A 26,275-nucleotide genomic window follows, 5' to 3' on the forward strand; every position below is an offset into this window, starting at 1 on the left:
CCGTATATAAAACACTAAGTGTATTAAACCCATCTATATAAAACACTAAGTGTATTAAACCCGTCTATATAAAACACTAAGTGTATTAAACCCGTCTATATAAAACACTAAGTGTATTAAACCCGTCTATATAAAACACTAAGTGTATTAAACCCGTCTATATAAAACACTAAGTGTATTAAACCCGTCTATATAAAACACTAAGTGTATTAAACCCGTCTATATAAAACACTAAGTGTATTAAACCCGTCTATATAAAACACTAAGTGTATTAAACCCGTCTATATAAAACACTAAGTGTATTAAACCCGTGTATATAAAACACTAAGTGTATTAAACCCGTCTATATAAAACACTAAGTGTATTAAACCCGTCTATATAAAACACTAAGTGTATTAAACCCGTCTATATAAAACACTAAGTATATTAAACCCGTCTATATAAAACACTAAGTATATTAAACCCGTCTATATAAAACACTAAGTATATTAAACCCGTCTATATAAAACACTAAGTGTATTAAACCCGTCTATATAAAACACTAAGTGTATTAAACCCGTGTATATAAAACACTAAGTGTATTAAACCCGTGTATATAAAACACTAAGTGTATTAAACCCGTGTATATAAAACACTAAGTGTATTAAACCCATGTATATAAAACACTAAGTGTATTAAACCCGTGTATATAAAACACTAAGTGTATTAAACCCGTGTATATAAAACACTAAGTATATTAAACCCGTCTATATAAAACACTAAGTGTATTAAACCCATGTATATAAAACACTAAGTGCATTAAACCCGTGTATATAAAACACTAAGTGTATTAAACCCGTGTATATAAAACACTAAGTGTATTAAAGTCGTGTATATAAAACACTAAGTGTATTAAACCCGTGTATATAAAACACTAAGTGTATTAAACCCGTGTATATAAAACACTAAGTGTATTAAACCCGTGTATATAAAACACTCAGTATATTAAACCCGTCTATATAAAACACTAAGTGTATTAAACCCATGTATATAAAACACTAAGTGCATTAAACCCGTGTATATAAAACACTAAGTGTATTAAACCCGTGTATATAAAACACTAAGTGTATTAAAGTCGTGTATATAAAACACTAAGTGTATTAAACCCGTGCATATAAAACACTCAGTATATTAAACCCGTCTATATAAAACACTAAGTGTATTAAACCCATGTATATAAAACACTAAGTGCATTAAACCCGTGTATATAAAACACTAAGTGTATTAAACCCGTGTATATAAAACAGTGTATTAAACCCGTCTATATAAAACACTAAGTGTATTAAACCCGCCTACATAAAACACTAAGTGTATTAAACCGGTCTATATAAAACACTAAGTGTATTAAACCCGCCTACATAAAACACTAAGTGTATTAAACCGGTCTATATAAAACACTAAGTGTATTAAACCCGTCTATATAAAACACTAAGTGTATTAAACCCGTCTATATAAAACACTAAGTATATTAAACCGGTCTATATAAAACACTAAGTGTATTAGTGCTTCTAAAAAGTTTTGTTTGACTTTATTAGGTTATGAGACAAAATTTAACACTGATGTTTATATATAAATTTATTATTATTATCGTAGCCCTACAAGTGTTTTATGTTGGTTTAATTTTGTTTAACAAGATCTGAAAAATATTTTTCAACAGTGAAATTACTATTTATCAATATTTATTTTTTTATGACAATATATTATAAATTGTTTATATTAAAGTCAAAATTTTGTAGTGATTAATGGAGTCAAAAAAAAATTATGTCTCTTTTAGTCTTGGAACATAAACTATAATAAATATATATTCTTATAGACATTCCTCAGTATATATATTGTTTAGTATACAGATATACACATTCCTGAATGTATATACTCCGTAGTTAATGAGGTTTAAAGTCTATCTACTACACCAGGCTCACTAAGGTCTTTAAAATATTGATTTTCTTGTTAATTAACAATGTTAACAGGAAGATGGAGTCGTATTTCCTTAAATATATTTCAGTTATATGTTAATAAATGTTAGTTTATATTCCCAGTTGTTTATTTATTTTTATTTTCATCAAAAAAGAAATTCGGAGAAAAATTAATTTAAGGATAACTAAAGTAAAATTATCTAAATTTTTACTTCATCAAGATTTTCTTTTCTTTTTGTAAAATGTTTAAATTGCAATATTATTTGTCCATAAATTTTAATTTTTCAGCTTAGACAAGCCTTATTAAATTTTATGTTAGCTGTGTAATGATTTTAATAAATCATGAGCGACACCATACCCAGCCCTTCTAGGGTAGGGCAGGTACCTGAGCTAGAGCTTGTAGCTCACAACACTGTCATTCACATTAGCGCCCTTGAGGCGGGGATGACAGACCAGAGAGGCCTAGCTTCTCCCTACCAGCCCCGTGAGGGCGGGGAATGTGGCTAGGCCTGGGGACACTTGGTCCCAAAGATGACGGGGTACTTGTACCTCCTCCCATGGGAGACTTGGGTCTCAGACACTCCCTAGAGAGGGAGCCAAGGTCGGGCCACCACTTGGAAAAGACCCGGGCTGGGAGAATACCGATGAATCAAGAAATTAATTAATTTAATGAATCACAAGAGTAAGTAGGTACTTAGGTGTTAGTCATTCAAATATCACTGCACGTAGGGTGGCCCGTGGCCTGGTGGTTAAAGCTCTCGCTTCACATGGTGAGGGTCCGGGTTCGATTCTCGGCGAGGGCTAAAACATTGGGTGTGTTACCTTACACCGGTTGTCTGTTCACCATCAGTAAAATATACCTGTGTGTTAATCGACTGGTGTGGGTCGCATCCAGGGGTTTACCTGAAGGTTCACTCTACTGTATGGTTAGAATATATTTTATACCCGGATAAAGTTCTGGTTTCCTCAAGTTTTTCTTATCTGAGTAATTGAAATTTCTCTTCATTGAACTTCATATTGTTTTCTGCGGCCCATTTAAAGATTTGATTGATGTCCACTTGAAGTCTCGTGGTGTCTTCGATGGACGTCACTGTCATGGCAATCCGGGTGTCATCCACAAAGGAAGACACGGACCTGTGGCTTACATCTGTCTATGTCAGATATGAGGATGAGAAACAAGATGGGAGCGAGTACTGTGCCTTGTGGAACAGAGCTTTTCACCGTAGCCGCCTCGGACTTTACTCTGTTGACTACTACTCTCTGTGTTCTGTTACCTGGAGCCTGGAGTTTACCTGGAGAGAGTTTCGGGGGTCAACGCCCCCGCGGCCCGGTCTGTGACCAGGCCTCCTGGTGGATCAGCGCCTGATCAACCAGGCTGTTGCTGCTGGCTGCACGCAAACCAACGTACGAGCCACAGCCCGGCTGATCAGGAACTGCCTTTAGGTGCTTGTCCAGTGCCAGCTTGAAGACTGCAAGGGGTCTGTTGGTAATCCCCCTTATGTGCGCTGGGAGGCAGTTGAACAGTCTCGGTCCCCTGACACTTATTGTATGGTCTCTTAACGTGCTAGTGACACCCCTGCTTTTCATTGGGGGGATGGTGCATCGTCTGCCAAGTCTTTTGCTTTCGTAGTGAGTGATTTTCGTGTGCAAGTTCGGTACTAGTCCCTCTAGGATTTTCCAGGTGTATATAATCATGTATCTCTCCCTCCTGCGTTCCAGGGAATACAGGTTTAGAAACCTCAAGCGCTCCCAGTAATTGAGGTGTTTTATCTCCGTTATGCGCGCCGTGAAAGTTCTCTGTACATTTTCTAGGTCGGCAATTTCACCTGCCTTGAAAGGTGCTGTTAGAGTGCAGCAATATTCCAGCCTAGATAGAACAAGTGACCTGAAGAGTGTCATCATGGGCTTGGCCTCCCTAGTTTTGAAGGTTCTCATTATCCATCCTGTCATTTTTCTAGCAGATGCGATTGATACAATGTTATGGTCCTTGAAGGTGAGATCCTCCGACATAATCACTCCCAGGTCTTTGACGTTGGTGTTTCGCTCTATTTTGTGGCCAGAATTTGTTTTGTACTCTGATGAAGATTTAATTTCCTCATGTTTACCATATCTGAGTAATTGAAATTTCTCATCGTTGAACTTCATATTGTTTTCTGCAGCCCACTGAAAGATTTGGTTGATGTCCGCCTGGAGCCTTGCAGTGTCTGCAATGGAAGACACTGTCATGCAGATTCGGGTGTCATCTGCAAAGGAAGACACGGTGCTGTGGCTGACATCCTTGTCTATGTCGGATATGAGGATGAGGAACAAGATGGGAGCTAGTACTGTGCCTTGTGGAACAGAGCTTTTCACCGTAGCTGCCTCGGACTTTACTCTGTTGACGACTACTCTCTGTGTTCTGTTAGTGAGGAAATTATAGATCCATCGACCAACTTTTCCTGTTATTCCTTTAGCGCGCATTTTGTGCGCTATTACGCCATGGTCACACTTGTCGAAGGCTTTTGCAAAGTCTGTATATATTACATCTGCATTCTTTTTGTCTTCTAGTGCATTTAGGACCTTGTCGTAGTGATCCAGTAGTTGAGACAGACAGGAGCGACCTGTTCTAAACCCATGTTGCCCTGGGTTGTGTAACTGATGGGTTTCTAGATGGGTGGTGATCTTGCTTCTTAGGACCCTTTCAAAGATTTTTATGATATGGGATGTTAGTGCTATTGGTCTGTAGTTCTTTGCTGTTGCTTTACTGCCCCCTTTGTGGAGTGGGGCTATGTCTGTTGTTTTTAGTAACTGAGGGACGACCCCCGTGTCCATGCTCCCTCTCCATAGGATGGAAAAGGCTCGTGATAGGGGCTTCTTGCAGTTCTTGATGAACACAGAGTTCCATGAGTCTGGCCCTGGGGCAGAGTGCATGGGCATGTCATTTATCGCCTGTTCGAAGTCATTTGGCGTCAGGATAACATCGGATAGGCTTGTGTTAATCAAATTTTGTGGCTCTCTCATAAAAAATTCATTTTGATCTTCGACTCTCAGTCTGGTTAGCGGCTTGCTAAAAACTGAGTCATATTGGGACTTGAGTAGCTCACTCATTTCCTTGCTGTCATCTGTGTAGGACCCATCTTGTTTAAGTAGGGGCCCAATACTGGACGTTGTTCTCGATTTTGATTTGGCATAGGAGAAGAAATACTTTGGGTTTCTTTCGATTTCATTTATGGCTTTTAGTTCTTCCCGCGATTCCTGACTCCTAAAGGATTCTTTTAGCTTAAGTTCGATGCTTGCTATTTCTCTGACCAGTGTCTCCCTGCGCATTTCTGATATATTGACCTCTTTTAGCCGCTCTGTTATTCTTTTCCGTCGCCTGTAAAGGGAGCGCCTGTCTCTTTCTATTTTACATCTACTCCTCCTTTTTCTTAGAGGAATAAGCCTTGTGCATACATCGAGTGCCACCGAGTTAATCTGTTCTAGGCATAAGTTTGGGTCTGTGTTGCTTAGTATATCTTCCCAGCTTATATCGGTTAGGACTTGGTTTACTTGGTCCCACTTTATGTTTTTGTTATTGAAGTTGAATTTGGTGAATGCTCCCTCGTGACTAGTCTCATTTTGTCGGTCTGAGGCTCCACGCATACATGTCTGAACCTCAATTATGTTGTGATCTGAGTATATTGTTTTTGATATGGTGACATTTCTTATCAGATCATCATTGTTAGTGAAGATGAGGTCTAGTGTATTCTCCAGTCTAGTAGGCTCTATTATTTGCTGGTTTAAATTGAATTTTGTGCAGAGATTTAAAAGCTCGTGTGAGTGTGAGTTTTCATCAGAGCTGCCTCCTGGTGTTATTACTGCAACAATATTATTTGCTATATTCCTCCATTTTAGGTGCCTTAAGTTGAAATCCCCCAGGAGCAAGATGTTGGGTGCAGGAGCTGGAAGATTTTCCAGACAGTGGTCAATTTTTAACAGCTGTTCCTGGAATTGCTGGGATGTTGCATCCGGAGGCTTGTAGACTACCACAATGACTAGGTTTTGGTTCTCGACCTTTACTGCTAAAACTTCCACTACGTCATTTGAGGCATTAAGCAGTTCTGTGCAAACAAGTGACTCTGCAATGTACAGGCCAACCCCCCCCTTTTGCCTGTTCACTCTGTCACATCTGTATAGGTTGTAACCTGGGATCCATATTTCGTTGTCCAAGTGATCCTTTATGTGGGTCTCAGTGAAAGCCGCGAACATTGCCTTTGCCTCTGCAAGCAGTCCACGGATGAAAGGTATTTTGTTGTTTATTGCTGGCTTTAGACCCTGTATATTTGCAAAGAAGAATGTTATCGGACTGGTGGTATTGTTGGTACTGGGGGGGGATTTTTTTTCCGGCATTAGTATCTGTATCTGTTGGTTTGGAGTGGAGGCCATCGACTGTGGTTCCACTCCAGGAATGACTGGATTTGGTGTACGATTTCTGCCATTTCCTGCCAGTTTTTTTTCCTTCCTGGCACTCAAAAACCTCTCCCTCTTGAGTGGCTGTGGCTACCCAGGTTTTCCCATGGCCTGGATGTTTTGTATCTTTTTGTCCCCTTTAGATGGTATGCCTGGCAATTTAAGTTATAGCACAGTCTTTCCTGTACTGAAGAGGTACACATTTCAGGGTGAAAAAGCTTACAGGAAGGGAGTTTGCATTTTCCTGTTGTCATATTGGCATGACATTTTCTAGGGTGGTCATAGTTGCATGTCCCGTCTGTTTTTCCAGATTTCCCATGCCAGCAGATACCAAGTGCATAGTATGTGCACAGGCTTGGTTTCCGTTTGCCTTGGGTTTCTGTGACTGTATTCCCTGTTGGTGCATGTTTCCCTGTCTTATTCCTATCCTCCTTAGCACCAACAATGGAGCTCCCACCAGTTGTTTTTGGTAATTTATCCTCACTATTGCTATTGGAGTCCTCTTGTTTGCTATTTCCTGCGGTATTTCTGGTTTGCAATATTGGTTTTATCTTATCTTTGACTACACTTGTTTCCCTACTATGGCTCCTGTCCTCTATGAGGTCATTTATATGTATTCCTTCCTGCGTATAATTCCCGACTACCTGGACAAAATCTCCAGCTTCACCATTACTGTCTACCAGGACAGTATCTCCAGCTTCACCATTTCTGTCTCCCAGGACAGCACCTCCAGCTTCACCATTACTGTCTCCCAGGACAGTATCTCCAGCTTCACCAGTGAAGGAAATTATAGATCCATCTACCAATTTTTCCTGTTATTCCTTTATCACGCATTTTGTGTGCTATTACACCATGGTCACACTTGTCGAAGGTTTTCCACAAGTGTAAACTACATCTGCATTTTGTTTATCCTCTACAGCATCCAGGACCTTGTCACAGTGGTCCAGTAATTGGGACAGACAGGAGCGACCTGTTCTAAACCCGTGTTGCCCTGGGTTGTGTAACTGATGGGTTTCTAGATGGGTGGTGATCTTGCTTCTTAGGACCCTTTCAAAGATTTTTATGATATGGGATGTTAGTGCTATCGGTCTGTAGTTCTTTGCTGTTGCTTTACTGCCCCCTTTGCGGAGTGGGGCTATGTCTGTTGTTTTTAGTAACTGTGGGACGACCCCCGTGTCCATGCTCCCTCTCCATAGGATGGTAAAAGCTCGTGATAGGGGCTTCTTGCAGTTCTTGATGAACACAGAGTTCCATGAGTCTGGCCCTGGGGCAGAGTGCATGGGCATGTCATTTATTGCCTTTTTGAAGTCTTGTGGTGTTAGGATAATATCCGAAATTTTTGAAATGACCAAATTTTGAGTCTCAGTCATAAAAAAATCATTTAGATTATCAACTCTGAGTCTGGTTAATGGCTCACTGAATACTGAGTCATATTGGGACTTTAGTATCTCACTGGTTTCTTTGCTGTCATCTGTGTAGGTCCTATCTCGTCTAAGCTGGGGTCCAATACTGGATGTTGTTTTCACCTTAGATTTGGCATCAAAGTTGAAGTATTTTGGGTTTCTTTCTATTTTATTTATGGCTTTAAGTTCTTCCTGAGATTCTTGTCTCCTGTAAGACTCCTTAAGCTTAAGTTCGATATTTGCTATTTCTCTGACCAGTGACTCCCTTCGTTTTTCTGATATACATGTATTGACCTCTCTCAGCAGCTCTGTGATTCTTCACCTTTGCTTGTATAGGGAACGTCTCTCTCTTTCTAGTTTGCATCTTCTCTTTCTTTTTCTTAATGGAATGTGCCGTAAGCAAACCTCAAGTGCCACAGAGTTAATTTTTCTAGGCAAATGTTCGGATCCGTATTGTTTAGGGTATCTTCCCATCTTGTTGCATTTAGGACATGGTTGATTTGTTCCCATTGTAAGTTTTTGTTATTGAAGTTGAATTTTATGAAAGTGCCCTCATAATCAATCACATTTTGCTGGTCAGAAGCTCTGCACAAACATGTCTGTACCTCTGTTATGTTGTGATCTGAGTGTATTGTCAAGTTTATTTTCTAGTCTTGTAGGCTTTAATATTTGCTGGTTTAAGGTGACCTTGGTGCAGAGATTTAATAGTTCATGTGTGTGTAAATTTTCACCTGAGCTGCCTCCTGGGGTGCTCTCTGCTAAAATATTATTTGCTACACTCCTCCATTTTAGGTGTATAAAGTTGAAATCCTCCAGTAGCAAGATGTTGGGGGCAGGAGTTGGGAGATTTTCCAAACAGTGGTCAGCTTTCAAAATTATTATTATAATAGGGAAGCACTAAACCCGTAGGATTATACAGTGCCTGTCAGCTTTCAAAAGCTGTTCTTGGAATTGCTGGGAACTTGCATCTGGAGGCTTGTATACAACCACAATGACAAGGTCTTGGTTGGTTTTTTAACCTTCGCTGCCAAAACTTATTTATATACATCATTTGAGGTGTTTAGTAGTTCTGACATACAGGCCAACCTCCCCTTGTTGCCTATTTTGTCTGTTATGTCTGAGTAGGTTATAACCTGGGATCCATATTTCTTTGTCATTGTATAATGTAATTATAATTATGGGGAACTGCTAAACACGTAGGATTAAACAGCACATGTGGGGGGATGAAAGGTATTCAGGTTCATTTCAGGAAACTGGAGCACAGATCCAATTCCCTAGATCAAGAGCCCCACATCAATGTCAAGGAACCTCCCTTGAGGGGATTTCATTGTCAAATTGATCCTTTATATGAGTCTTTGTGAAAGCCGCAAACATTACATTTGACTCTGAGCAGTCCCTTGATGGAAGGTATTTTCTTTGTTGACGGCTTTAGACCCTGTATGTTTACAGAGATAAATGTTACATTGATGGAATTTAGGGAGGTTTTGTTTGCTGGCATTAATATCTGTTGTTCTGGAGTGGAGGATAATGGCTGCCCCTCCACTCCAGAAGTGTTTTCAATTGGTATAGGATTTCCGTCATTTCTTGCAAGTCTTTTTTCCTTTCTGGAACTAAAAAAATTCCTTCTCTGGAGAGGTTTTGGCTCCCCTCTTTTGGTTCCCATAGTCTGGGTGACCTGTGTCTTCTTGTCCCTCTCAGATGGTGTTCCTGACAGTATATGTTGTAGCACTGTCTTTCATGGACCGAGTGATATATTCTGGGGACATTTCCTGGGGACAAAACTGACCTAATTTGCGGGAAATGCTCAGCATAACAAGTGGCTTTCTAGATAGTAGTATGTCACTGATGTCAGCTATGGTCTGTATACCTTGTACATGTACTTGTATACCTTGTACATGTACTTGTATACCTTGTACTTGTACTTGTATACCTTGTACATGTACTTGTATACCTTGTACATGTACTTGTATACCTTGTACATGTACATGTATACCTTGTACATGTACTTGTATACCTTGTACATGTACTTGTATACCTTGTACATGTACTTGTATACCTTGTACATGTACTTGTATACCTTGTACATGTACATGTATACCTTGTACATGTACTTGTATACCTTGTACTTGTATACCTTGTACATGTACTTGTATACCTTGTACATGTACTTGTATACCTTGTACATGTACTTGTATACCTTGTACATGTATTTGTATACCTTGTACATGTACTTGTATACCTTGTACATGTACTTGTATACCTTGTACATGTACTTGTATACCTTGTACATGTACTTGTATACCTTGTACATGTACTTGTATACCTTGTACATGTACTTGTATACCTTGTACATGTACTTGTATACCTTGTACATGTACTTGTATACCTTGTACATGTACTTGTATACCTTGTACATGTACTTGTAGAAATATATTAAAAAAGACCTAGTCTAAGGCCTAGCTGAAAATAAACCCCCCAAAACAGGTCAAAGCTACATTACAGCTCTAAGCTAATACATGTCAAAGTTACATTACAGGTCAAATTATTATTATTATAATCAAGGGGGAAGCGCTAAACCCGGAGGATTATACAGCGCCTGGGGGGGGGGGATGTGGAAGGCATTCAGGCTTAATTCGGGGAACTGGAGCACAGATCCAATTCCCTAAATCAAGAGCCCCTCACCAACATCAAGGAACCTTCCCTGAGGGGTACAGGTCAAAGTTATTACAGGTACATAGTGTAGATTTGAAAGAAATTCGAGCCATGATAAATGAGATAATCATCACTGGAAAAATATTTATTTTTTATATATCTTAATTTGTACAATATCATGAAAAAAAACCTTAATGTTATATTACCGATGTGGCTATCAGATGACTGGCTGGCAGGTTTATTGGGTTTAAAATAGTATCTACTACATGAGGGTCAATAAGGCTGCATTTTTATCTGTTCATCACCAGTCAAGAATTGTTGATAAATTAGACACATGTGCAACTCTTGGGTATCTTTATTGAGGAAACGTTTTGCCACACAGTGGCTTCATCAGTCCATACAAAGGAGAAATGTGAAGAACAGGAGGAGAATGAGGTAATCAGTCCCTCAACCTTGAGTCGATGTGGTCAGTCCATCAATCTTGAATAGAATACGGCATATGTGCGGAGAAGGAGCTTATAAACCGTTGGTAGGAGAGGTGCAGCAGTCATAGGTGGTGTCACATTTGTTCAATGTGGAAGTAGGTCGTGCCCAAGGTTGAGGGACTGATTACCTCATTCTCCTCCTGTTCTTCAAGATTCTCCTTTGTATGGACTGATGAAGCCACTGTGTGGCAAAACGTTTCCTCAATAAAGATACCCAAAAGTTGCACATGTGTCTAATTTAACAAGAACTGTTAAGTCCTTATATAGGAATTTATCTGTGTATATACACGTGAGAACAGATACACACTTCACAGTGTTTATATACTGAGATATATATACTTCACAGCATATATACACAAACACAATATTCAAATCATCACTCATATATAAATTTTTAATAAATTATCTTAAGGGTGGTGGTGTTTTTCAACATGGGAAAAATGTTTGAAGATATGAATGTTGGTCATACCATGACCCACTGGATCCTTAAATTACCACTGCTGCAATCATCCTGTGTCACTATCACTACTACACTTGTTCAGTCTGTTACTACCACTACTACACTTGTTCAGTCTGTTACTACCACTACTACACTTGTTCAGTCTGTTACTACCACTACTACACTTGTTCTGTCTGTTATTACCACTACTACACTTGTTCAGTCTGTTACTACCACTACTACACTTGTTCTGTCTGTTATTACCACTACTACACTTGTTCAGTCTGTTACTACCACTACTACACTTGTTCTGTCTGTTATTACCACTACTACACTTGTTCTGTCTGTTATTACCACTACTACACTTGTTCTGTCTGTTATTACCACTACTACACTTGTTCTGGTTGTTACTATCACTACAATCGTTCTGGTTCTATTACTACCACTACTACACTTGTTCAGTCTGTTACTACCACTACTACACTTGTTCAGTCTGTTACTACCACTACTACATTTGTTCTGTTACTATCACTGCAATCATTCTGGTTGTTACTATCACTACTACACTCGTTCTGGGTCTGCACCATGCATTTAAAATAGATCAGTGCCCTACATCTAGACACACACACACACACACACACACACACACACACACACACACACACACACACACACACACACACACACACACACACACACACACACACACACACACACACACACAGGTATATTTTTAAGAGAACAAAACATCAAAAGGGATATATGTATAAAGTTAGAATGTTACATGCTGTATACATTTCTTTCTGAAAGTGTGCTGTAGGACTTGAGCCCGGGCCTACAGCCTGTCAATACTACATAAATTATGCAAAATTAAGCTATACAAATTGACGACTAAGATATGGCAACAGTTGGGTATCTGTAGTTACTGTTACATTTGACTGGCAAAGTCAACAGAGCAGCGGAATGCTTTGACAGTAGCTGACCAACTGCCTTGTTCACTTGCTGTAATAAATACACTCTTGGGTTTAGCACTTAGTTTTATTGTAATAACACTTGTTGTAATGGGTAAGACACACAAGCAATAGTTACTATGAAAATTACAGAGCAATTTCAGTGTCACAGAATTTTCTAAATGTACGTCTATATCTCTTGAGATGTCAGGCAGACCACTGCGTTCTTCCTTTGTCCTAGGAAGTACAGCAGAATCCCCGTATCCATGGATTTAGTAATCCACGATTTACCATGAACCGAAAATAACCCTTAATTTTGCCCAATAATGGTCGCAAAGCACAAAAGTAGTGATGTTGGCAGTTTTTCACAGCCCAAGAGAAGCCAGGGAGCGTTTCCCATCAGTGAAAAAGTGCTAATTTCTCCACTTATTGTGCAGAATTTATCAAACTATCCTGGGTATGTAAATAAAAAACAACTTATGCATACACAGGGTTCACTATTATCCATGGTTTCGGGTCTCCACGGTAGGTTTCGGAATATATCCCACGCAGATACCAGGTAACCACTGTACAGCAGTAACAGGTACAAGACTTGCAGTATTAGTCACCGCCGTACTAGACTGAAACCCATCGAGCTAATTGAACTTTATAACTAGCTTATTTTCATTGTTTACTACAGTATAATAGTGGTAAACTGTGTAAAGTATTGTAGTATTATATACACCGAGAACTTCAGGGCTTTTTATTTTTACATTTTTTTTAAAGTTCTGAATTAATGGATGCTCAACCCCCCCCTCATTAGCCCTTCATATCAAGACATTACACTAACCACAAAATATATATTTTGACACATTTTAAATAAATTATCCATACTGCACTGGACTGAGGAGGGGAGAGGGAGGGAGGGCTGTATCTACTTTTAAAACAATCCAGAAGTCATAGGTCGCCTAACTTACAAATACAGTGAACCCCTGGTTTACGATCAGCTCCCAATGCGACCAATTATGTAAGTGTATTTATGTAAGTGTGTTTGTACGTGTATGTTTGGGGGTCTGAAATGGACTAATCTAATTCACAATATTCCTTATGGGAACAAATTCGTTCAGTACTGGCACCTGAACATACTTCTGGAATGAAATAATATCGTAAACCGGGGGTCCACTGTACACAGTTATAAATCATGGACCAGGTGAGGCCTGAACCCGTGGCAATGGCTCCTGAAACTCACAGGCCAGTTGCGTTGTTTGCAGTTGTGTTATTACAAAGTTATACACATTCACACTTACCAGATTTTGGAAACAATCGAAATAACAGGTTAGTATGTTGAAAAACCGCAAGTACAGCACGTACGTATGGTGTGGTTCTCTTGTATGTGACAATACAGTGCGCTCAACTCGTGTGAAAAACAATCGTAAACCGAACACTCTTCACAGGGGATATTTCATGTTTGTAAAGGGTTCTTGGTACAAGGAAATGGAGCTATCTTTCTCTTGGATCAAACCTAATTATCTCTCATTCCCCAGGTGTTATATGACCCCTATGGGTTTACTGCTTCCACATGAATATACTGTTGTAATAATAATAATCATAAATAAAAATAATAATAATAATAGGGGAATGAGAGATAATCAGGTTTGATCCAAGGTAGTGGATGGTGGCAACAATTCCTCAGGTCACTCTGCATGAAGACAATATGGATGCAACAAATTCTCAATGTAACAATGCTTCACCCAGGGTAGAACTTTATAAAGCCACAACTTGATAAAGCTCAATGCTGCGGGAAACACAGTCGGAGTTAAGGGACACGCAAGTTCCCCCGTCGTCTTCTAATAATGTGTTCATTTTTCCACTATTATCTAGGAAAGATGCCAGACTTTACCTTATGAAATAGACAAAGCAAATGCGGTAGTAAGTGTGGACAAGGTAGATTATAGTCGAAAAATGAATGTGTTATTAGAAGACGGTGGGAACTTCTGTGCCCCTTAAAGCTTGTTCTGTACACGCTCTGTTGGGATTATACCTGTACGTCTTCAGATCAAGAGCCTATTACCAGAAAACTCTTATCAGTATTTGATAATTAACCAGTCACTTTACTCTGGCTAATAATGAAAAATACTTAAGTATACACACAAAAATGATACATATTATACATGAAGTGTAAACAAATGGGGGGTTATACAGCACATGATGTGAGATAATTAAGTTTGATCCAAGGAAAAGGGTAGCTCAAATTCCCTGGATCATGTGATCACCACCATCAAAGTACAGTGGACCCCCGCATAACGATTACCTCCGAATGCGACCAATTATGTAAGTGTATTTAAGTAAGTGCGTTTGTACGTGTATGTTTGGGGGTCTGAAATGGACTAATCTACTTCACAATATTCCTTATGGGAACAAATTCGGTCAGTACTGGCACCTGAACATACTTCTGGAGTGAAAAAATATCGTTAACCGGGGGTCCACTGTACTCACTTCCAAGGAATAAATGGATACATACATGGACAGAAAATATTTTCCTTAAAACACAATGAATTATTTACAGTTTACATAATTCTTTTTGATTCCATTATACACAAATGACCTTTAAAATAATATTTCACATCTAAGCCCATTAGCCGGACTTGAGTCCTGGAGGTGGGAGGTACAGTGCCTGCACTCTGGAGGATGGGTGGGGATGTTATAGTTCTGGAGGTGGGAGGTACAGTGCCTGCACTCTGGAGGATGGGTGGGGATGTTATAGTTCTGGAGGTGGGAGGTATAGTGCCTGCACTCTGGAGGATGGGTGGGGATGTTATAGTTCTGGAGGTGGGAGGTATAGTGCCTGCACTCTGGAGGATGGGTGGGGATGTTATAGTTCTGGAGGTGGGAGGTACAGTGCCTGCACTCTGGAGGATGGGTGGGGATGTTATAGTTCTGGAGGTGGGAGGTACAGTGCCTGCACTCTGGAGGATGGGTAGGGATGTTATAGTTCTGGAGGTGGGAGGTACAGTGCCTGCACTCTGGAGGATGGGTGGGGATGTTATAGTTCTGGAGGTGTGAGGTATAGTGCCTGCACTCTGGAGGATCGGTGGGGATGTTATAGTTCTGGAGGTGGGAGGTACAGTGCCTGCACTCTGGAGGATGGGTGGGGATGTTATAGTTCTGGAGGTGGGAGGTACAGTGCCTGCACTCTGGAGGATGGGTAGGGATGTTATAGTTCTGGAGGTGGGAGGTACAGTGCCTGCACTCTGGAGGATGGGTGGGGATGTTATAGTTCTGGAGGTGGGAGGTACAGTGCCTGCACTCTGGAGAATGGGTGGGGATGTTATAGTTCTGGAGGTGAGAGGTACAGTGCCTGCACTCTGGAGGATGGGTGGGGATGTTATAGTTCTGGAGGTGGGAGGTACAGTGCCTGCACTCTGGAGGATGGGTAGGGATGTTATAGTCCTGGAGGTGGGAGGTACAGTGCCTGCACTCTGGAGGATGGGTGGGGATGTTATAGTTCTGGAGGTTGAAAGTACAGTACTTGTACTCTGAAGGATGGGGAAGTTGCAGTTCAGAGGGTCAACAAGGTTCTGGCAAGACAGCAAATGAATGAATGATGGTGAATGCATTTTCTCTTAAAGTTCATTTTACACAAATAACCCGCACATAAAAGAGAGAAGCTTACGACGACGTTTCTGTCTGACTTGGACCATTTACAAAGTCACACTTTGTAAATGGTGACTTTGTAAATGGTTCAAGTTGGACCGAAACGTCGTTGTAAGCTTCTCTCTTTTATGTGCGGGTTATTTGTGTATCGTTCCAGTCACGGTATTGTGCCTTTTTTTGTTGTTTAAAGTTCATCTTACCTTGGTTTGAGATAGCTAGTGGATAAAAGACAAATGTAATCCACTCTCCTTGACCCCCATAAACAAAAAGTTGACTAATCCCAGTACTTAATAAGGCCATCCCAACCTGCCGTAGCAATTTTACTGGTCTCGTGAGGATGCCACAAAATCCCAATACACACATCATCATGAGCCTTCCACTTCTGGTAGAGTTTTGTAGTTTTCCAGTCCCAAACATGTGCTTTTCCGTCTGCATCGCCAGACACCAAGTACGACATGTCTGGGGAGAAATCCAGAGTGCAGGCATATCCTGCCACCATGTGACCAGTAAAGATTTTCTTACGGTTCATCTTAAAACGGTCCAAGGCTGAAAATATTACAATTTTATTATCCATACTCTGACAAGCTAACCACTTTTTATTTGGAGAAAGAGTGACGGCTGGCATCGAATGCATGGTCGGATCTGCAATGTATTTGAAATCGACAGGAATGTCCCATTCCCACACCCGCAAGCTCTTATCATCTGAAGTAGACACAAACCTCCGGTTTTCATCAATGAACGTGATTGTATTTACAGCGCCTAAATGACGATCATATTCCTGAACTATCTCGCCAGTTCTAATATCCCAACACACAATTTTCTTATCTGATGTGCCAGCAACAAAAAGGTTTTGTTTCTCCTCGTCGGGGTGGAACTTGACGCAGTATGGAATCTTTCGACTGGTAAACCGAGAGATGCAGTCCCCGGTCTCGGTGTCCCATAACTTAATAAAGCGATCATAGCCCGCTGAAAGAAACTGTTTCCCCTCGTTATCAAAGCAAGCGTCCCTCACCGCCTGCTTGTGTCCCATGTAAGTTCTAATACAACGTCGATTGTTGTACACTTCCCAGATTTTAATTCTGGTGTCCATAGCACATGAAAGTAGAAGATGAGCTGATCGAGGGAACCACCTAATGGCCGACACACCTTTGTTGTGGCCCTTCCATGTATGTATTAATTTCTTGGGCATGAAGCACTTCTCAGGTGGATCTGGAGACTTCAAATTTACGCCGACATCTTGAGGTATGTGCAGAAATGATCTTCCTTGGTAGTCGTATGCATCCTTTATGTGCAGTAGGGATTTTTCTTCAATGGGTTTATCGTCGGTCTGTTTACCTCGTTTCTGTCGCTTTGCTAAGATTTCGTCCAATGCGTGTTGCTCCTCTTCCGACGGCTTCATCACAGATTGTTCATTTTGATATTTAGCCCATGGGCCCTTGAAGCCCTCAATGTCCGCTGCATCATCGTTTTTGTCACGCTTGCGCCTAGGAGGTTGGTCAGCCTTGTGCTTGGTTTCAAAAATTGTCAACCCGGATGTTTCCTTGGCTGTAGAAACATCCCCAACAAATCTTCTTCCATCATCTGGATTTCCTGATATTGAAGGATCGACAGCATAGCCTGGAAAAAAAATTATAATTATTCGGTGCTTCAAAATTTTTTTTTTGCTGCATGTCCTAATAACTATCAATTTTAGACAAGCAAAAAAATAATATACAGTGGACCCCCGGCTTACGACATTATTTCATTCCAGAAGTATGTTCAGGTGCCAGTACTGAACGAATTTGTTCCCATAAGGAATATTGTGAAGTAGATTAGTCCATTTCAGACCCCCAAACATACACATACAAATGCACTTACATAAATACACTTACATAATTGGTCGCACTGAGAGCTGATCGTAAACCGGGGGTCCACTGTAGTTGCATACTGTAATAGTTACATATAAAACATCTGAAGTCAACGTCAAAGTTTCTGCCATATTGAAAAATAATTAAAGAAAGCTTTTCTTTCTAGTAAAAGCATACAAGATACTTCTTCACTTAGCTGTTTTAACTTTTAAGGTTTAAATAATAAAATATTACAAAGACCCCAGTGGAAGTAAGTCACTTTGACTTTCTTTGGGTTATGCTGGTGGGTAATTTACACTATGTATGATAATTGTACTTGTGTGTACCTGTGCCTTAATGAACTTACTTAAATAACAAAAAAGGCACAATACCATGACTGGAACGATACACAAATAACCCGCACATAAAAGAGAGAAGCTTACGTCGTCGTAAGCTTTCTCTCTTTTATGTGCGGGTTATTTGTGTATGAACTTACTTCCTTACTCCCACATCAAGAATATACTATTTAGATTTTAAGATTAATCTGGAAACAATGAAACAGAGGTAATAAAAGGTCAGTCGTTAAAGTGGAAGAAAAAATAGTGTAGTTGAGGCAACAGCCAGACTCAGTGACATAATATAATAGGAATTTTGGTGTGGAAGCGTCCATCACTCCCAGGACATTAGAATATTCTTTAAAGAATAATGAAGCCATGACTTCAGAATTAGTTTAAAGAATAATGATGCCATGACTACAGAATTAGTTTAAAGAATAACGATGCCATGACTACAGAATTAGTTTAAAGAATAATGATGCCATGACTACAGAATTAGTTTAAAGAATAATGAAGCCATGACTACAGAATTAGTTTAAAGAATAATGAAGCCATGACTACAGAATTAGTTTAAAGAATAATGAAGCCATGACTTCAGAATTAGTTTAAAGAATAATGATGCCATGACTACAGAATTAGTTTAAAGAATAATGAAGCCATGACTACAGAATTAGTTTAAAGAATAATGAAGCCATGACTACAGAATTAGTTTAAAGAATAATGAAGCCATGACTACAGAATTAGTTTAAAGAATAATGATGCCATGACTACAGAATTAGTTTAAAGAATAATGATGCCATGACTACAGAATTAGTTTAAAGAATAATGATGCCATGACTACAGAATTAGTTTAAAGAATAATGAAGCCATGACTACAGAATTAGTTTAAAGAATAATGAAGCCATGACTACAGAATTAGTTTAAAGAATAATGATGCCATGACTACAGAATTAGTTTAAAGAATAATGATGCCATGACTTCAGAATTAGTTTAAAGAATAATGATGCATGAAGAATTAGAATTGATGCCATGACTACAGAATTACTTTAAAGAATAATGATGCCATGACTACAGAATTAGTTTAAAGAATAATGATGCCATGACTTCAGAATTACTTTAAAGAATAATGATGCCATGACTACAGAATTAGTTTAAAGAATAATGATGCCATGACTACAGAATTACTTTAAAGAATAATGATGCCATGACTTCAGAATTACTTTAAAGAATAATGATGCCATGACTTCAGAATTACTTTAAAGAATAATGATGCCATGACTTCAGAATTAGTTTAAAGAATAATGATGCCATGACTACAGAATTAGTTTAAAGAATAATGATGCCATGACTTCAGAATTAGTTTAAAGAATAATGATGCCATGACTACAGAATTAGTTTAAAGAATAATGACGCCATGACTACAGAACTCAAATCCTACAGGGGTAGAATACAAAATATTAATTTAGAAGAAAAATCATGGATTTACAGAGGACTGTGTCCACCAACACAGATATTATAACTCAATGACCATTAAGCTGTATTAAAATTATAATATAAAACTATTGCATAATACTGTACTGTTTATCTTCTGTTGTTACTTTTAATGGAAAACACTAAACTAGTAAGGGCTACACAGTATATATAGTGCTTACAGGATGGGAAGCAATCAGGCTTGACTCAAGGGGAGGGAAACTCCAATTCCTTGCATCAAGAGCCCTTCAGCAGCATCTTTGAACCCTGAAGAGACAAAATATGACCTCACTATCACTCACCGTACGTTGTGAAAGTGCGTCTCTGCGACTCAAACTCAAATTCATTGAAGTGGGCCGGCTCCACGTGGCCCGCTAGGGTGTTTCTGGCTATTTCGTGATACTTCGACTGTGGCTTTTCTGGCCCGAACGTCGGGGCATAGAGCTCCTCGTACTTGGGATTATAAGTCAGTTCTTTTTCTCGTGGATCTATGTGGCGGCGATCATCCAGTTCTTTCTGCAACGAAACCTCAATCAAAATAATATTCCAGAACATCCCGAACATAACAATAAAGACACAATGGGATCATAATGTACTTTATTAACGTTTCACCCACATGGTGGGCAAAACCCTCCTACGTTAACCAGAGATAACTTAACCTTACTTTATCATTGGTCTTTGTTTACAGCTGCCCAGTCCTTGTTTAAGTCCATTCAGTCCTTGTTTAAGTCCATTCAGTCCTTGTTTAAGTCCATTCAGTTCTTGTTTAAGTCCATTCAGTCCTTGTTTAAGTCCATTCAGTTCTTGTTTAAGTCCATTCAGTCCTTGTTTAAGTCTATTCAGTCCTTGCTTAAGTCCATTCAGTCCTTGTTTAAATCCATTCAGTCCTTGTTTAAGTCCATTCAGTCCTTGTTTAAGTCCATTCAGTCCTTGTTTAAGTCCATTCAGGCCTTGTTTAAGTCCATTCAGTTCTTGTTTACGTCCATTCAATCCTTGTTTAAGTCCATTCAGTCCTTGTTTAAGTCCATTCAGTCCTTGTTTAAATCCATTCAGTCCTTGTTTAAGTCCATTCAGTCCTTGTTTAAGTCCATTCAGTCCTTGTTTACGTCCATTCAGTCCTTGTTTACGTCCATTCAGTCATTGTTTAAGTCCATTCAGTCCTTGTTTAAGTCCATTCAGTCCTTGTTTAAGTCCATTCAGTTCTTGTTTAAGTCCATTCAGTCCTTGTTTAAATCCATTCAGTCCTTGTTTAAGTCCATTCAGTCCTTGTTTAAGGCCATTCAGTCCTTGTTTACGTCCATTCAGTCCTTGTTTACGTCCATTCAGTCTTTGTTTAAGTCCATTCAGTCCTTGTTTAAGTCCATTCAGTCCTTGTTTAAGTCCATTCAGTCCTTGTTTACGTCCATTCAGTCCTTGTTTAAGTCTATTCAGTCCTTGTTTAAGTCCATTCAGTTCTTGTTTAAGTCCATTCAGTCCTTGTTTACGTCCATTCGTCCTTGTTTACGTCCATTCAGTCCTTGTTTACGTCCATTCAGTCCTTGTTTATGTCAATTCAGTCCTTGTTTACGTCCATTCAGTCCTTAAGTCCATTCAGTCCTTGTTTAAGTCCATTCAGTCCTTGTTTATGTCAATTCAGTCCTTGTTTACGTCCATTCAGTCCTTGTTTACGTCCATTCAGTCCTTGTTTAAGTCCATTCAGTCCTTGTTTAAGTCCATTCAGTCCTTGTTTACGTCCATTCAGTCCTTGTTTACGTCCATTCAGTCCTTGTTTAAGTCCATTCAGTCCTTGTTTACATCCATTCAGTCCTTGTTTACGTCCATTCAGTCCTTGTTTAAGTCCATTCAGTCCTTGTTTAAGTCCATTCAATCCTTGTTTAAGTCCATTCAGTCCTTGTTTACGTCCATTCAGTCCTTGTTTATGTCCATTAAGTCCTTGTTCAAGTCCATTCAGTCCTTGTTTACGTCCATTCAGTCCTTGTTTACGTCCATTCAGTCCTTGTTTACGTCCATTCAGTCCTTGTTTAAGTCCATTCAGTCCTTGTTTAAGTCCATTCAATCCTTGTTTAAGTCCATTCAGTCCTTGTTTAAGTCCATTCAGTCCTTGTTTACGTCCATTCAGTCCTTGTTTACGTCCATTCAGTCCTTGTTTAAGTCCATTCAGTCCTTGTTTAAGTCCATTCAGTTCTTGTTTAAGTCCATTCAGTCCTTGTTTAAGTCTATTCAGTCCTTGCTAAAGTCCATTCAGTCCTTGTTTAAATCCATTCAGTCCTTGTTTAAGTCCATTCAGTCCTTGTTTAAGTCCATTCAGTCCTTGTTTAAGTCCATTCAGGCCTTGTTTAAGTCCATTCAGTTCTTGTTCACGTCCATTCAATCCTTGTTTAAGTCCATTCAGTCCTTGTTTAAGTCCATTCAGTCCTTGTTTAAGTCCATTCAGTCCTTGTTTAAATCCATTCAGTCCTTGTTTAAGTCCATTCAGTCCTTGTTTAAGTCCATTCAGTCCTTGTTTACGTCCATTCAGTCCTTGTTTACGTCCATTCAGTCATTGTTTAAGTCCATTCAGTCCTTGTTTAAGTCCATTCAGTCCTTGTTTAAGTCCATTCAGTTCTTGTTTAAGTCCATTCAGTCCTTGTTTAAATCCATTCAGTCCTTGTTTAAGTCCATTCAGTCCTTGTTTAAGTCCATTCAGTCCTTGTTTACGTCCATTCAGTCCTTGTTTACGTCCATTCAGTCCTTGTTTAAGTCCATTCAGTCCTTGTTTAAGTCCATTCAGTCCTTGTTTAAGTCCATTCAGTCCTTGTTTACGTCCATTCAGTCCTTGTTTAAGTCCATTCAGTCCTTGTTTAAGTCCATTCAGTTCTTGTTTAAGTCCATTCAGTCCTTGTTTAAGTCCATTCAGTCCTTGTTTACGTCCATTCGTCCTTGTTTACGTCCATTCAGTCCTTGTTTACGTCCATTCAGTCCTTGTTTATGTCAATTCAGTCCTTGTTTACGTCCATTCAGTCCTTAAGTCCATTCAGTCCTTGTTTAAGTCCATTCAGTCCTTGTTTATGTCAATTCAGTCCTTGTTTACGTCCATTCAGTCCTTGTTTATGTCAATTCAGTCCTTGTTTACGTCCATTCAGTCCTTGTTTACGTCCATTCAGTCCTTGTTTATGTCAATTCAGTCCTTGTTTACGTCCATTCAGTCCTTGTTTACGTCCATTCAGTCCTTGTTTAAGTCCATTCAGTCCTTGTTTAAGTCCATTCAGTCCTTGTTTACGTCCATTCAGTCCTTGTTTACGTCCATTCAGTCCTTGTTTAAGTCCATTCAGTCCTTGTTTACATCCATTCAGTCCTTGTTTACGTCCATTCAGTCCTTGTTTAAGTCCATTCAGTCCTTGTTTAAGTCCATTCAATCCTTGTTTAAGTCCATTCAGTCCTTGTTTACGTCCATTCAGTCCTTGTTTATGTCCATTAAGTCCTCGTTCAAGTCCATTCAGTCCTTGTTTACGTCCATTCAGTCCTTGTTTACGTCCATTCAGTCCTTGTTTACGTCCATTCAGTCCTTGTTTAAGTCCATTCAGTCCTTGTTTAAGTCCATTCAATCCTTGTTTAAGTCCATTCAGTCCTTGTTTAAGTCCATTCAGTCCTTGTTTACGTCCATTCAGTCCTTGTTTAAGTCCATTCAGTCCTTGTTTACGTCCATTCAGTCCTTGTTTACGTCCATTCAGTCCTTGTTTACGTCCATTCAGTCCTTGTTTACACCCACCCAGTCCTTGCACAAATAAAAACACTACAAATACAAGTCAAACAATTACATCCAGTGAAGTAATTAACTTTATTTAGCCACAATTACGATTTCTCTTAAAAAATGATCCCATTCTTACGTAAGAGTAATAAATTAGTGGCCAGTTGTCAAGTTTCCATGGCTGCCATAACTTACAGTGGAGGTAACTTGAGGTGTAACCTCCAGCTGGAGGTCCTGGGAGATAGTATTAATACTTTCTATAGGCTTAAGGTGGTGGATATAATCATTAACGTCGCCTAAATCACTGTCACTGTCGCTGCCATAGTCCCTCAGGTTGAGCAGCGACGCCATCTTTGTTTACACTTTGTCAGCGTCTTACAACAAACATCAACATTATTGTAAATATTGAGGAAAAATAAAGATGGAAGTATTTATTTGCTTAGAAAACATGAGAAATAAAGATAAGAATATTTATTTATCTAGAATGCATTGGTTATGTTGGCTGTTATTTTATATTTTGAATTATTATTTCTCCACGCAGCGTCATACAGCGAACATCAACATTATAATAATAATAATAATATTATAAATATTAATAAAAATTAATAACGGAAATGTTTATTTGCTTAGAAAACATGAGAAATAAATATAAGGATATTTATTTATCTAGAATGCATTGGTTATATTGGCTGTTATTTTATATTTTGAAGAGTTAGTTCTCCACGCAGTGTCTTACAGCAAACATCAACATTACTGTAAATATTGATGGAAAATAAAGATTAAGATGTTTATTTGCTTTGAAAATATAGAAACTAAAAATAAGGTATTTATTTATCTCTAAAATCTAGATTATGTTGACTGTTATTTTATATTTTTAATTATTATTTCTCCACGCAGCGTCATACAGCGAACATCAACATTATAATAATAATAATAATATTGTAAATATTAATAAAAAATAATAACGGAAATGTTTATTTGCTTAGAAAACCTGAGAAATAAAAATAAGAATGTTTATTATTCTAGAAAACATTATAAATATTGACCATTTTTATCCATTTTACGAAATTAATGTTTCCCTGAGCGTCATGCAACAAACATCAACATTATCGTAAATAAAGTTAAAATAAACATCGAATAAAGATCAATATTTATTCCTTCGTATAACAAAAGTTATATTGAATGTTTATATAATTATTATTATAATTATGTCTCAGAGTTACCCTCAGCGCCATACACCTTTAATATGATCTTAAATATCGCAAATTAGAAGCAAATTTAGATCTAATTATAATATGGGAATAAATTAAACGTTTCTAAGGAAAAAATAAACATTAATGAGGAGAAAATATTCGTATTTTCTCGAAAATAAAGATTTTTTCATTTTTTTTCACAGGACAAAATTTCTTAATTACCACCAGAGGTACACCTTTATAATTGTAATTTTTTTTTTTGGGGGGGGGGAGGAATTTTGATGACTTGTGAGATATTTCTAAGAAATAAATTTAAATATTTGCTCAAATGGCGACATTTTTTAGTGAAAATATTAATATTTATATATTGGAGTTCTGGAAATATATTTTTTTGTGAATTTTCGACAAATTATCAGATATTTCAGTCAAAAAATATCACTACATAAAAATATATATTAAATATATATTGAGAAAATGTAAATTTTTGGTATTTTTAATGGAAATTAAGGTTAGAGTAATATATCATTTTCATCTGAGTTTTCCAAAAATTGCATAAAATTACATACAGAAAAATTAACAACAAAATAAAACGATGCCATATAAACTAAAAAAAAAGAAAAATATTAGATTTTTATATACAAATTACAATTTGCCTAACACATCATTTTTTTTCAATTTTTGCAAAAACACCGCATAAAATCACATACAAAAAACTTAACAATAACCCAAAATAAACTCACATAAATAAAAAAACAAGAAAATATTAGTGTTTATAAATGAAAAAGAAAATTAGGATGTGTGTGCTGGCAGACGTTGCTCCACCCTCCTATGTTGTCAGGTTAGACCAACTTTTCCTCTTATTTCTCTCATTTGTGGCTCTTATAAGAGTATTTTCGAGGTGGTAACCATCCCCCTGTGGAGCAGAGATATCTAAGTTCCTCTGGAGTGTGTTAATGGCGGGTTATAATGCCATTAATGGGGTAAAAATGGCTTGAATTGTGAGGTAGTCTGAGGCTCCTCAGACAGACGCCATTTATGTGTATTTTAATGTGAAAATGGTGATTATTTAGGCTGTGAGGAAGATGGGAGGGGATAATGGGGTGCATGGGGGTGCGGGGGGTGGCACAGTACCCGTACGGGCTAATGGGGGGAGATAAAGGGGGGAAATAAAGAAAATAGAGGAGTAAATCGTATTTGTTATGGTGGTGATCTCTCCCTCCCTCTCTCCCTCACTCCCTCCCTCACTCTACCTCCCTCTCTCCCTCTCTCCCTCCTACCCTCCCGGGGTACATTATATGACTCACTCACTCCTTCATCACTTTATGCCCTCATATGCCCACTATACCCTCCTCCCTCATATATGGGAGGGGCTCCCTCTCTCCCTCACTCTCTCCCTCACTCTCTCCCTCACTCAAGTCAAGGAGATTAATGATGTATTTTAGGGTGTAAAATGAAACCCATTATTATTGTACTTGTTCTTATTGTACTTGTTCTTATTGTACTTGTTCTTATTGTACTTGTTCTTATTGTACTTGTTCTTATTGTACTTGTTCTTATTGTACTTGTTCTTATTGTACTTGTTCTTATTGTACTTGTTCTTATTGTACTTGTTCTTATTGTACTTGTTCTTATTGTTCTTGTTTTTATTGTACTTGTTCTTATTGTACTTATTGTACTTGTTCTTATTCTTATTGTACTTGTTCTTATTGTACTTGTTCTTATTGTTCTTATTGTACTTGTTCTTATTGTTCTTATTGTACTTGTTCTTATTGTTCTCATTGT

General features: G+C 38.5%; 2 protein-coding genes across 9 annotated transcripts in view; one reads left to right on the forward strand and one right to left on the reverse strand.

The window, feature by feature from the left end:
• Positions 1-10,565: 10,565 nt before the first annotated feature.
• On the reverse strand, positions 10,566-23,661 carry LOC128698322 (pre-mRNA-processing factor 17). The gene is made up of 3 exons (XM_053790517.2): positions 23,496-23,661; positions 19,876-20,089; positions 10,566-17,559 (listed from the first exon to the last, which is right to left on the reverse strand). The coding sequence occupies exons 1-3, from the start codon at positions 23,649-23,651 to the stop codon at positions 16,217-16,219; spliced, it is 1,713 nt and encodes a 570-aa protein (XP_053646492.2). The 5' UTR covers positions 23,652-23,661; the 3' UTR covers positions 10,566-16,216.
• Positions 23,662-25,298: 1,637 nt separating this feature from the next.
• Positions 25,299-26,275, forward strand: part of SCAR (wiskott-Aldrich syndrome protein family member 3 SCAR) — a 67,470-nt gene continuing 66,493 nt past the window's right edge. For 6 of the 8 annotated variants that reach the window (XR_011394602.1, XR_011394603.1, XR_011394601.1 and 3 more), the window contains exon 1: positions 25,299-25,331. The gene's annotated coding sequence lies outside the window, so the exon portion shown is untranslated. The other 2 variants (XM_070104447.1, XM_070104446.1) reach the window with 2 other exon arrangements.

Source organism: Cherax quadricarinatus, chromosome 92, assembly GCF_038502225.1.
Source record: "Cherax quadricarinatus isolate ZL_2023a chromosome 92, ASM3850222v1, whole genome shotgun sequence".
NCBI lineage: Eukaryota > Metazoa > Arthropoda > Malacostraca > Decapoda > Parastacidae > Cherax > Cherax quadricarinatus.